This window comes from Ostrea edulis, chromosome 6, assembly GCF_947568905.1.
Source record: "Ostrea edulis chromosome 6, xbOstEdul1.1, whole genome shotgun sequence".
Lineage (NCBI taxonomy): Eukaryota > Metazoa > Mollusca > Bivalvia > Ostreida > Ostreidae > Ostrea > Ostrea edulis.
The window spans coordinates 82,623,646-82,636,293 of record NC_079169.1 but is presented as its reverse complement, the minus strand read 5'-3'; the positions used below and the strand labels follow the sequence as shown (position 1 = coordinate 82,636,293).

The 12,648-nt window shown below is 34.8% G+C and overlaps 2 protein-coding genes across 5 annotated transcripts in view; one reads left to right on the top strand and one right to left on the bottom strand.

The window, feature by feature from the left end:
• Window positions 1–1,033: 1,033 nt before the first annotated feature.
• LOC125646613 (uncharacterized) lies at window positions 1,034–9,181 on the bottom strand. Of its 2 annotated transcripts, XM_048873015.2 has the most exons (3): window positions 9,057–9,149; window positions 6,109–6,183; window positions 1,034–4,878 (listed from the first exon to the last, which is right to left on the bottom strand). In XM_048873015.2, the coding sequence occupies exon 3, from the start codon at window positions 4,868–4,870 to the stop codon at window positions 4,181–4,183; it is 690 nt and encodes a 229-aa protein (XP_048728972.2). In that variant the 5' UTR covers window positions 4,871–4,878; window positions 6,109–6,183; window positions 9,057–9,149; the 3' UTR covers window positions 1,034–4,180. The 2 variants fall into 2 exon arrangements, with proteins under 2 accessions (XP_048728972.2, XP_048728971.2); XM_048873014.2 differs by lacking the exon at window positions 6,109–6,183 and having other exon boundaries at window positions 9,057–9,181.
• Window positions 9,174–12,648, top strand: part of LOC125646607 (gamma-tubulin complex component 5-like) — a 43,703-nt gene continuing 40,228 nt past the window's right edge. For 2 of the 3 annotated variants that reach the window (XM_056140990.1, XM_056140991.1), the window contains exons 1-2: window positions 9,200–9,275; window positions 11,582–11,688. In XM_056140990.1, the coding sequence (XP_055996965.1) occupies window positions 9,210–9,275; window positions 11,582–11,688 (173 nt within the window). In that variant the 5' untranslated portion in view covers window positions 9,200–9,209. Of the gene's footprint in view, window positions 9,276–11,581; window positions 11,689–12,648 lie in introns of all 3 variants that reach the window. The other variant, XM_048872997.2, reaches the window with a different exon arrangement.

The following is a 12,648-nucleotide window of genomic DNA, read 5'->3' as shown; positions in this document are numbered from 1 at the left end:
CCTACTTCTACAATGATATCCTAATTCCACAATTGAACCCATCCGGTTTCTACAATGATATCTTAATTCCACAACTGAACCCATTCTGTATCTCATCATCTTATATATATGTACCCATCTAGTATCAACCTCTTAGGACGGACTGTTCCTTTCTTATATCTACAACATCTTATAACTGTTCCCATTCTGTATCTACAACATAAAAGGTGAAGATCGATAACAGTGATCTATCTCATACCTTCTACAAGCAATACAAAATAGAGAGTTGGGCAAAGATGGACCCCTGGATATACCGGTGGTGGGATCAGGTGTCTAGGAGGAGTAAGCATCTCCTGTCGACCGGTCACGCCTGCCATGAGCCCTTAACAGGCTATATCTTGATCAGGTAAACAGAGTCATCCATAGTCAAAATCAAAGCATATCATTTCAGTGAACATATCTTCACGTGCTTCAATTAGCTCCCTTTCATTCTCCCAGTAGCTATCAAACATTTCCCTACAAATCCAAAAGATCTAAAGAAGATACATGTAAATTCACAGGATGTGCTACACTTTTTTCAAGTGTTCCTTTAGTACATGCATAACCAGAAACCAATGGTTATGATCAGACTCACTTCTCTAACATCAGGTAAGAGTACTAATGGAGACCAACTGTGGGTTTACAACTATGAAGCAACTAATAAGATTTGAACACAACTCACTACTGCTTAAGGAATATGCAATTGACTATGAACACTATTAATCTAATTAAAATCAGATCCTTTGATATGCTCATGTAGATCGCTACACAAGTTGAGTTTAATTAGATTGCTATAAACAATGTTATTCTTCAAACTAGAGTCTTTTCAAATAATATCAGTGTCACTTGCAGGTGCTTTATCATAAAAGTGTGATTCCGCCCATCCGACATCAGACAAATAAGTGATCCTAGTCATGTGTCTGCTATGCTTAGCAAGCCACATGATCACTCTGAAAACAACAGACTACATATTATAGAAACTATTTGAATATGTTTAAAGTAAACATAAAATACGAAACTTTTCATCTTTATTTTACCATTGAAAACATCCCTGTAACCATGTGCATCTCTCTCTTTCAAGACCCAAACATTGTACAATTTCAGTTAAGTGAACATTTATCCAAACAAAACAACTATTTTGCAAACTAATTTCATGTTCTTTCTTTTCACACAATAATTTTAATACATGAATTGTGCAACTGCTTTTTCTCATTATCATCAAAGAACTCAACTATTACCAGCACAACCCTTTAAGTCACAAATACTTGTAAACTTTTAAGCATTCTTTAAACAGTACATAATTTGTTAATTTCATTGGTTAATTCAGCATATCGAAAACCAAAGGACTACATTGTATATACAAAAAGGGCTTTATTTACCCATCAAAATCAACATTTGTGCCATTTTTTCAAAATCAAATGTATTTGTTCAAGAATTAATTCTGATGCAAAGCAGCAATTATTCTCAATTTGATAAAAATGAAGTAAAACTGAAAAGATGATATCAAAAACATGATGCTTTGCAGCCATTTGTGGTCTTTTGGCAATTTTGTTTGTCCAAAACTGTGCTCTACATTTGTTTGCCGAAAGAATTAAAAAAAAAAGTCAAAATTTTCACAGAATTGAAAAACGGTGTCACTTTTGATGCTGTGTACTCCAAATATCAGAGACAAATTATGTGAAATTGTATTGGACATGATTGGTTCTATTTTTGAAAAACTCAAGTTTTAAATACTTCTTGATTTAAAAACAAGTAACTATAATTACACTTTCTGGTAGTATTGTGTCTTTATGGTATGAATATCATATATCAGTCACGAGTTTACTACCATAAATTTTGGTTAGCGTATCAGGCTTCCCTCGGCAATCACAATTAAAACTTTCACATTTTTAATCACCCTTCAAAACTTTTAATTTGAAAAGGTTGTTGCAATATACAGCCACCTTAAAATACTCTGTATCTTTAAGTTACTGTTCAGTCTATTTTTTTGTCACACTTCTTCAACATCTTGGGACTACTTTTCAGTTATTATGGGTTAATGTAGGCTACTTTTAAGTTATCCATACTGTATCAAAATTACTACAAAATAGACTACTAGTAGACATATTAATGGGAACTTGGAATATAATGGAAAATCATTCATAGTAAGCTCATCCTATAAATAAACTGTCACAATTTTTAGGCAATTTCCACAAAACATTTTGAGACCCAAAAGTCATTCCATTGTACAACAGTGGAACTGCACCTCATTTTTATGATAATTAGTGTTGCCATTCTATGCAACAAGCACCACTTAGAAAGTAATACATAGATCTACAGCATATAGTGAACATCTCAAACATTTTTGTGAACACTTCATATATTTTTGGAACTACATACATCTGTTTTACATAAAATGAGTTATTGCATTAATAGCACATGCACTTCTAAATAAATACAGAACTGCACTTGTACTGGCTGGGAAATACATAGTTCAATCACTTTTGTGATAAACGACTAGACCATTCAACATTAATTTTTTAAACTAATGAGCTACAGCTGTTTGGGCTCTAGATTCTCAAAGACTGAGACCAAATATCAGCCCAATTCCTGATGTTGGTCCCCAAATAGTAGTGCGATTTTTTTAAAATCAAGGTGAAGTGAAATCTTCAACGGTTTGAATGATAATTTCTGCTTGAGGCCTAATAATGTTTTAAAAATCTAATTTTCATTCTAATCCAAATTTGAATGGTCCTGGTCCCAAATTTTGCCCTGATGTGTAGCTATTCATGTACTGTAATCATATTAGCACTACATAGATAATAAATACTTTTTAATGTTATATACCATTAAACTAAGATTTCTTGGGGACACTCAATACAAACCAAAAAAATAGATGCATGGGTTGATTTATATTTTGGCTTAGTTTGGTTGTGATAAGCACTAATATAAAATTCTTAACAAGAGTTGTCAGAAGACAACATAGCTCGCCGGGAAGCATGATTCTACTTAACCTATCATTCAAAATGTTAAAGTTTTTGAAAAATAGGTCAAAGTCCAAGGTTACTAGGTCAAACGTTTTTGATACCATATCAAAGGCCTGGTCATGCGGCATCTAAATTTGAAATATCAAATCCCTATTCCCTTGGTTCAAAAGATATAGCCAATGTTAATGATTTTGAAAAGTAGAACTGTCCAAGGTCAACAGTTCTGGTAACAAGAAACGTCTCCTAATGAGGCAACTATATTTGAAACACCAAAGCCCAATCACTCTTGGTTCAAAAGATATAACCAAGGTTAAGGTTTTTGAACAGTAGGTCAAAGTTCATGGCAAAGGTCATTAGGTCAAATGTCTTCTACCAAAACAAAGGCATCTTCACGAGGCATCTATATGTAAAATATCAAATCCCTATCCCCTTGATTCAAAAGATATAGTCAAGGTTAAAGTTTTTAAAAAGTATGTCAAAGTCCATGGTCACTTGGTCAAAAGTCTTGGTACCAAACAAAGATCTCTTCATGAGGAATCAATATGTGAAATATGAAAACCCTATCCCCCTTGGTTTAAAAGATATAGCCCAGGTTAACATTTTTAAAAAGTAGGTCAAAGTCCACAGTAAGGGTCACTAGGTCAAAAGTCTTGGTATCAAAACAAAGGTCTCTTCAAGAGGCATCTATATGTGCAATATCAAACCCTATCTCCCTTGGTTCAAAAGATATAGCCCAGGTTAAAGTTTTTTCCTTAAAGTGTGAAGCTGATGCCGACACTGGGGTCATGACAATAGCTCTCCGGACAGTCATCCCGGCGAGCTAAAAAATAAGGGACTTGTAAATTTTCTATGCTGTTCAAAAGTTGAAATATATTACCTCTCCTTATATAACTCTATATAAATTTTCCCCCTCTGTTTTGAAACCAATTGATAAATCATGGGAATAAATTACATTCCATAAGGTAAATTGTGTTCATTTTACTTGTAAAACAATTGAAGTTTTTCATATTTATTGTTTTTCAAAAAAGTTTGTAGAAAGCATTGTAAATGATTTCCTATTAATAATTTATCTTTATATCCGTTTTCACTCACAATAAATAATATTCTCATAATAAATACTCAGTTTAGTCTTTCACACAAATAAATATTAACAAGAACAACTTTGTTGCCATTACTTTCTAAGTTATCATCCTTTGTCATGATTTTTCTGTGACATGGAGATTTTCTAGATGATTTGAAACCCTCTCCATCTCTTCTTTTTCTGCAGGGGTAATTTTCTTCTCCAGAAAATCATCAAGACTTAATTTTGCAAGGTCAAGGTTGCCGAGAGACCTTGACCTTGTCAATGAACTCTCAGATGATGCCTTTACTGGGGAGGAAGAGTTGGATTTTGAATGCAGATACTCATCTTCTGTTTGCCTTATCTCTGTCTCCGGTAGAGATTGATTAATCCTCCATGGAACTTCATATGGTTTGCGAAATCTATGATAGCGACCAGCTCGTAGTCTGGACATGCGTGTCATCCTGCATTTCATATTCCTACGTATATTTGCCTCTTCCTCTGGATTTCTATAACATGTTCCAAATTCTGTTGACAATACTTGCTGTGAATGTCCTGGTATTTGGGTACTGGAATCTTTGTCATGCTTAAACGGGGAAACTGGATTTGAGGATGTACTTGAACTTAATCCTGTTACATATGTAGGATCGATGTGTACGATCCTGAATCTGGAATTTAATTCTCTCACACTAGACCTTTTACGCTCATGTAGGTATTCCTTTCTACTGTTTGTGACAGAACTGATCATTCCCAGTTCATGTAGAGCACTGTCCACGTCCATACCTGTTGATACAGGGCTGCAGCAGTAACATCCGACCTGGGACATCCTGTCATCTGCGAGAGAAAAAATCACATCAAATTATGTTAAGGTAAAAAAAAAATACAATTTTTGGGCTAGGCCTTTCATAATTGGTATGTTGGTATACCATGATAAGACAGAGTGTCGCATGCTATTTTTAAGACCTTTGACCTTGACCTTTTATGTAAAAGTCAAATAATAGAATTTTTGGAGGAATTTTTTTGTCCGGACCATAACTTTTTGTCTTTAGACATAGGCCTTTGATACTTGGTATGTTGGCAAGTTTAATTTACTATCATATGTTCACAACACTGTTCCTTGTTTGAAGCTCATATACATATAGGCAAATGTTACGTACCGTAAGTCTTAATTTAAAGATGATCCCTAAAAATGTTTTTTAAAAACAATGGAAAATGGAATGGGAGACATCAGTTATAGTGTTCTAAAACAATTCTTCCTAGTTTATTAGTATTTTGGTGAAATTAATTGCCCGAAGTTAACAGAAATTAAGTACACCCTTATATAATGGTGGTGTACTTTGGGCTGAACACAGGTTGTAGTGTATGAATCTTCATACAGGACTTCTCCCAGATAGGAGATTGTGGAATAGAAGATTTTTTAAAAACTGGTAATTTTTCAGCAGTTTTTGCCCTGCCCCTAAGCACCTACGAATCCTGAAATTTAAAATGTCCCTCTTATCCCAAAGATGCTTTATACAAATTTTTTAAATGGAATGGTACTTATCAAGAAAGAAGTTAAAATGCACAATTGTTAACACACACATTTAACCATTTTGACCCCACCCTGGTAACAAGACTCCTACCCCTGGGATCATAAAATTTACAAATCTGGTAAAGGATCACCTGCTCCTAGATATCCAACAAGTTTCAATTTAGTATCAATAGCACAAAACATGTTATTGAAATGTTTTACACAAAAACACAATAAATATGCCAAGTTTGGCCCCATCCTGGAAATCAGAATCTCTATGCTGGGGATCATGAAATTCAAAATTTTGTTAGAGGCTTTCCTGCTCTACATGACTGTGCATTTAGTTTTTCTTACAGATGTGGAGGAGAAGATTTTTAAAAACTGGAAATTTTTAGCAGTTTTTGCCATGCTCCTAAGAGCCAAGGAGTCTTGAAATCTACAATTTATGTTCCTCATATGGTTTATTTTCAACTATTCTAAAAGAATTCGAAGGGTATTTATGAAGAAGTTAAAAATGTTCAATAGTTAACACAACAGCAGAGATTGAAACTAACTTTTTATGTCACCAGTCTCGCTGGACTCACATGGTTTATTTTCAACAGAAAAATTTACCAGTCCACCAGAGTTTCCTAGAAATAATTAAACATATTTCATTAAAGGGAAAGGCAACCCTAACCACATTTTTGCCTTTATGAATGAAGTATTACTTACTGATATCGTAAATGACAGTCTTTGACAAAAAAAATCCTTGCTTAACAATTAAATCAATATTAATTCATCTTATATTTCAAATTACCCGCCGCTAAGAGAGCAGCCATTGAAGTTTAATTTATTACGTCACACTGTTGGTTCCAGTTTATTTCATCAGCAGCACCAACAGCACTGTAAACATGACAAGTCACGAACAGTTAAGTTTGGAGCTGTATAGATTTGAACCCGTTCTTTCGCAAGAAGAATTTAAGAAAAGAAGATGTTCAGTCGAGTCGCAGACCAGGCAGACGGTACACGTTTCTCCATACATGTAAATGTCTCAAACCTCAACTTGTCATTACGCAAATGATGGATCCACAGTTTACATAGTATTTTTTCTCTTCAAATAACTTTGCTGGGTCAGGAATTTCAGGGAAATTTCCCCCCACATCTCCCCTTTGCATTAGTGTAATTAACTGCTTGACAGGAAGGCATCCACCTATTTACAATGTATTTGTAAAATCTACCACATGCACATCTTGCATCTTTGATGATCTTAGAATCTCATCAAAACCGGAATAGACAGTGTGACGTCAAAATTATCAATTTACATGGTCTTGAATACAAAAGAGTTCCGCATCATGGCAGCCTCTATAGATGGAGGGAATTTCAATTTTTAACGTTTTAAAATTAGTACTGAGGATTATCTAGGCTGTATATCAACAGAATAGTATGAAAAATCTTTATCATATAATTAATCCTATCATTTATCATGTAATTTTTTTTTGATTGTTATTCAAATAAAAAGAAATAAAAAGGCAAAGCATATTTTAAGGCAGGATCACAATGAAAACTAGCTTTATGCTAATTTGTGTAATCCTGGATGCATAAAGGCTATTACTAAACAAAGGGAAAACATTATGCATTAACAAACAGAATGAATACAGCATTTAAGTCATTTTAATATGATATACCTGTTTTATTCTGAATAATCAACTCATATTTCATTCTTTAAAGATACATGCATTTTCATCATTCTGATAACAATAGTTTTATAATAATCAATACAAAGTATGTTATTTGTGATACTGAGAGAAAAGAAACAATATAAATGAGGTCAGGTCTGGTGATGTTGAGGTCAGGTCTAGTGATGTTGAGGTCAGGTCTGGTGATGTTGAGGTCAGGTCTAGTGATGATGTTGAGGTCAGGTCTGGTGATGTTGAGGTCAGGTCTAGTGATGTTGAGGTCAGGTCTAGTGATGATGTTGAGGTCAGGTCTGGTAATGTTGAGGTCAGGTCTAGTGATGTTGAGGTCAGGTCTAGTGATATTGAGGTCAGGTCTAGTGATGATGTTGAGGTCAGGTCTGGTGATGTTGAGGTCAGGTCTAGTGATGATGTTGAGGTCAGGTCTAGTGATGATGTTGAGGTCAGGTCTAGTAAAATTTTAAGCTACTGGTCCAAGTGGTCTAGTTCTTTTTAAAGGTTAGTGTTGAGCCCTGAGCCCCGACTCAAGTGACCTATATAAACTCAGAGAGATATGTGTATAGCATAAATTGTATCACAATTTGGATCAACTATATCGATTACAAAATTAGTTACATGCGCACGTTAATGTATTATATTCATAGTTACGTTAGTAATATTTATTCAGGAATTTGACACATTGTACATTAAAATCACAAGACATTACAGCCCTAAAATTATTTCATGATCTAGGTACAGTCAAGAATACCGAACATCCCATGTTAATGACTAACTTCACAGCATTATTATATTAATGCAAATAACAATGGTTTCTATAGTCATAAGTATATTGACTAGAATGTAAAATTAAATAATTGGACTTTTGGCTAGTTAATTATGAAAAACAAGAGGCCCATAGACCTTATCAGTCACCTGAGAATTAGTTAAAAGTATCACTAAACCCAAGGACTGAAATCTAGCTAAATTTCCTATTCTGCATATCTAAGCTTAATTCTAATATTCAGCAATGGTAAAAAACAAAATGTGCTCTTAAAATTTTTTAGCAAGGTGTTACTTTGAACCAATTTGCAATATTGTTGTGTGCTGATTACATGCAAAAAGAAATTGAATGGAAAAGAGGCGACTTAATAAGCAATTTCCAAGTTGCCCAATAGTTATTTCCCTATGTTGAACTCTTTCACACGGTGAGAATATATTTTCGTATTCACACAAATCACGTTCTTAAGAGTCGCGAACCGGTCTTGGGTTGCGAACTCGGCGTTCAAGATCGACAGGAATTTGTATTTGTGTAAAGAACAGCGATCTCGGGCGTACTCCCCATGTCTAGGAAGGTAGATCTGCGAAATAAAAGTTGTAATGGATATAAAGGTAAAGCAGTGACACTAGCTGGTGTCACTGAATTCCAACTTTATGATATGGAGTCCGGTCTGATTCTCCCCTACAAACGTCAATTATAAAAGCGGGGGTACTTTGAATGTGGACAAAGGATCCACCTCTTCCCACTCTTATTGTCCCCTCCCTACCTCCTCAATCTGGAATGGTGGGAATTTCAAACTATAACAAAATATATTACTGCAGTTTGTAGAAAAGACTAAGAGGCCAAATTACAAAATCTGGCCGCAAAATGAATAGCACAACTCATTTGAAGCACTTGTATTGTAAAACGGCTTGTCCATTTTCAGATGTCACTCCAAGTCTAATGCAACAGACGTGACAAAATTACATTCTGTACAAAGACCTTCAATTACAGAAAATACTATGGGACACAGTTTCAAAATACATGTTAGTGAAAACAAATATCTAAAAATATAAAACCAAGAAATGTTTACATTGCCAGGCGCCAAACAAATATTCTGCAACTGGGCTTTGTATTTATCTCGTGCATTGCGAGATTTTCCGTCAACTTTGGTGATCATCGGAATGCCTCTTAATTTATGAATGATTATATATGGCCAATTCCGAGGTACACCGAGATAATAAAAATGGCGCGGTGGCTGAATGTTGAAAATGACTTGAAAACTTTGATTTATCAAACAACGGGATTTCAGGTATCAGTGGAGTTATTTTATTTTGCTGCAGCTTATGTATTAGTACGTTTTTTAAAAGTATGCTTAACATTTGGAAAAACCCATTCATAAAAATGAATGTGTTGAGGTCAATATTAAACAGAGTGTGTCCAAACTAGCACAGCTCAGAACTTTACTGAGTAATAAACCAGCAGTGTAGAATATTAGACCTTGTAGGGTTGTTCTGCCGGAGAGGTTGTTTCCACTATCTGGCTGAGTTAGAACCTGTGCATTGTGGCATATAGTGCGTAGATATTTCATTTTTGATTAAAAATCGAGGGGAACTGATTGGGTACTAGGCTAGTTAACTGTAGTGTAGGTTGTTTGTTTTGTTTTACGCCCCGTCGAGAATTTTCCCCACATATTGAGACGTCATCAGCTGTAGGTGAAGTGCCACAAATTTAGGTCTATGCTTAGCGCTCAGGACTATAGCAGTCACAGTGAGTGTGGGTTCTTGAATGTGTGTTGTGAAACGGGACCTCCATATTTAACGGGTTCTATGGATGCGCGACGGTTTGGGAGTGCGACGGTTCGGGACTTGGCATAAGCGACAGTTCGGGAGTTTGGCACGACAGTCGGGAGCTGGCAAATAAATTTTATATTTAGTGTTATTTCTGTTTTAAAATTGTCTAATGACATGTATACTTATTTTTGATGTTTTACATTATGTTACATCTCATCATTTATTTCTTATAACATCAATGGTTACCCAAAGGGAGAGCACGAGTGATAATTATAGGAGCATGTTAATGAAGATTGGCTTCTCTCTCAATCCCCCCTCCAAGGGAAGGCGATAATTAGGAGCACCGTAATTAAGATTGACATTCCTTCAATCTTCCTTACAGATCAGTAAGACAGCAGAAAATCCAAATATGCCGAGAAATCATCATAGATTTTGTATTTCAACCATTTCCAAACTTTAAATTTTTTCTGTAATGCTGTAATATTAATTATGCTGTAGTACTGCATATTTATATGACAGTGATAAATGCGTAATCTGATTGATTTCAAATTTCGCTATACACTCGAGGATCGAAAAGTAGTTCCTGCATGTCTTTTAAATTTCATTAGGCCTATTTAAAACTTCATTAAGATTTGATTTTAGCGTAATCATTATGGACTTTTCAGAATGCATGCAGGATTGATTCAAGATTAATGACAAATGTTACTTTCCGTGCTATTTTGATATTTTTGTAGATTTATGAATTAATTCTTAAGTGTTAAAACTCTAATACATATAAAGGGTGAAACACACTCAAGGAAACAATATTTTAGTGTTGCATTTGAGGGTTAAAATGTCTTTACTTCGCCCCAAATAGTATTTTTCTAAAGAATACTCTTTGAAGGAAACAAAACTTCAGTTGTTTGTTGCTATTCACATTTGAAATGAATTTTTTATGTGTTGATGATATAGCATTTTCGCAAAGGTTAAGGACACTGTCTGCTGTTAAGGGTAAAATTTATCCCATTATGTTGGCAACTTTTATTGCACAAATTTTCTCAGATGCATTGAATAACAAAATATCTCTGCAATATTATATAACAACCAAATGAAATATTTAAATGCATTTTTCTACTTTAAGTGAATAAGACCTGTGCGGAACATGTGGCAACTCCTGAACCGTTGTACACTCCTAAGTACTTGAACTCTTACTTTTTTAATAATTTCAATAATCAACTCCCCGAACTGTCGTTAACAAGCTCCCGAACTGTCGTTAACAAACTCCTGAACTGTCATCACCTAACTCTCGAAACATCGCTTCAGGTGCCGAACAGTCGATCATCCGAAACCTCACGCACCCAAACTGTTGGTAATTCATATTTAAAACATATCTGAAAGACCTGTGATTCTTCTAAATGCTGAGCATTTGGCAAAGGAGCAATCACTACCTATGTTTATGTCTGAAGTAATCATGGCATGAGTAGGATTTGAACTCGCAACTTTCTAGTTACGAAGTGACTTTTCTACCACTAGCTATCAAGAGAAATATTTTTGTGTGTCAGTATATTTATAGAAAAATTTACTTTATAAATCAAAAGATTTCCTGCAGTAATGAATGTTATTTTAAAAAGTTAAATTTAGCTTAGGTTGCCAAAATACATTGTAAGCATCCATGATATAAAAGTGTGTGGTTGTCCAATGATTTTGGCATGATTATCAAAGGGTGGGTGGGTTAATTTGTGGGCCATTTAAATAATCAGCCATCTCTGATCTGTGATAGTGAGATGACCAGGACAGGCATTGTGGTCCATGGGCTTTTGCATTTAATTTTCAAATTGTTTTACAGGAAGGCGATGAAAATTTTGCAATATGTGTTCAGTTTGCTATGACAAACATCAAGTATCACCGATTCCTGAGTGTTGATAGCCATAAAGTTACCAAATCCATCAATGGGTAAGTTAGTGTGTGTTTCAGAATATTTTGGGATGATGTAGGAGATGGAAATGCCATGTTTTCTTTCTAGTATATTTTGGGTCAGGATCTGAAGTATTCTGAATGTTAGATGTACAACAACCTCAAGTATGGAAGGGAATTACAGCCATAATTCTATGCATCCTTCTTGTTTTCTTAATTCTAACTTTGATTTTGCTGTATGCCATTTTCAGGGATTTTTTTAAGGCCCTGTAGATGGCTGAAATTCGGACCCATTCCCAATGTTGAAAAAAACCCCAGGTGTTTTTCCCAAAATGACACCTAAAAATTCCCAAAGGATGATTTTAAAAAAAGTTTTTGTTGCTCTGGATTGGTATTCTATAAATCTGAGGCTTAAAATAAAAATTGATTTGTTTGATGTACCCCGTGAAATTTGCCCCGACCCGATCATTTTTTCCTCACTTTGGAAATTTCTTTTTTTTTTTGCTCCCTGGAAAATAGACATTCTTCAAATTAGTATTAAACTTGATGCCATTTTTTTCTTATTTGGACTAGTTGTTTTACAGAATTCTTGTTATCAAAATGTCCTTAGGGCATTTTTCGGTTCTACTTTCACTTTGATAATGACCATTTGTTAATCAGGGAACTTTTCAAACACTTTTCTATGTGAACGATCAAATATACCGCATCACAGCTGCAAATCACCACATTATCTACCAACAAGATAGAACAAGGAGCTACGAACTCCACCGTCGAGGCCTGATCGTATTTATGTACAAAAGTTTGAAAGCCATGTTATTTAAAGAAAAAATCATGTGGGGTAGTGCACCAAAATTATGGCGGACCACGAGTCGGCGTTTAAGTTGATGGTCTATATTTCTGAAAAGGCACGTATATTATTTTGATATGGGATTATTTAAATGTTATGACGATTTAATAGGTGAACGGCAATTTTACTTTGCTGTTAAACTGAGACACACG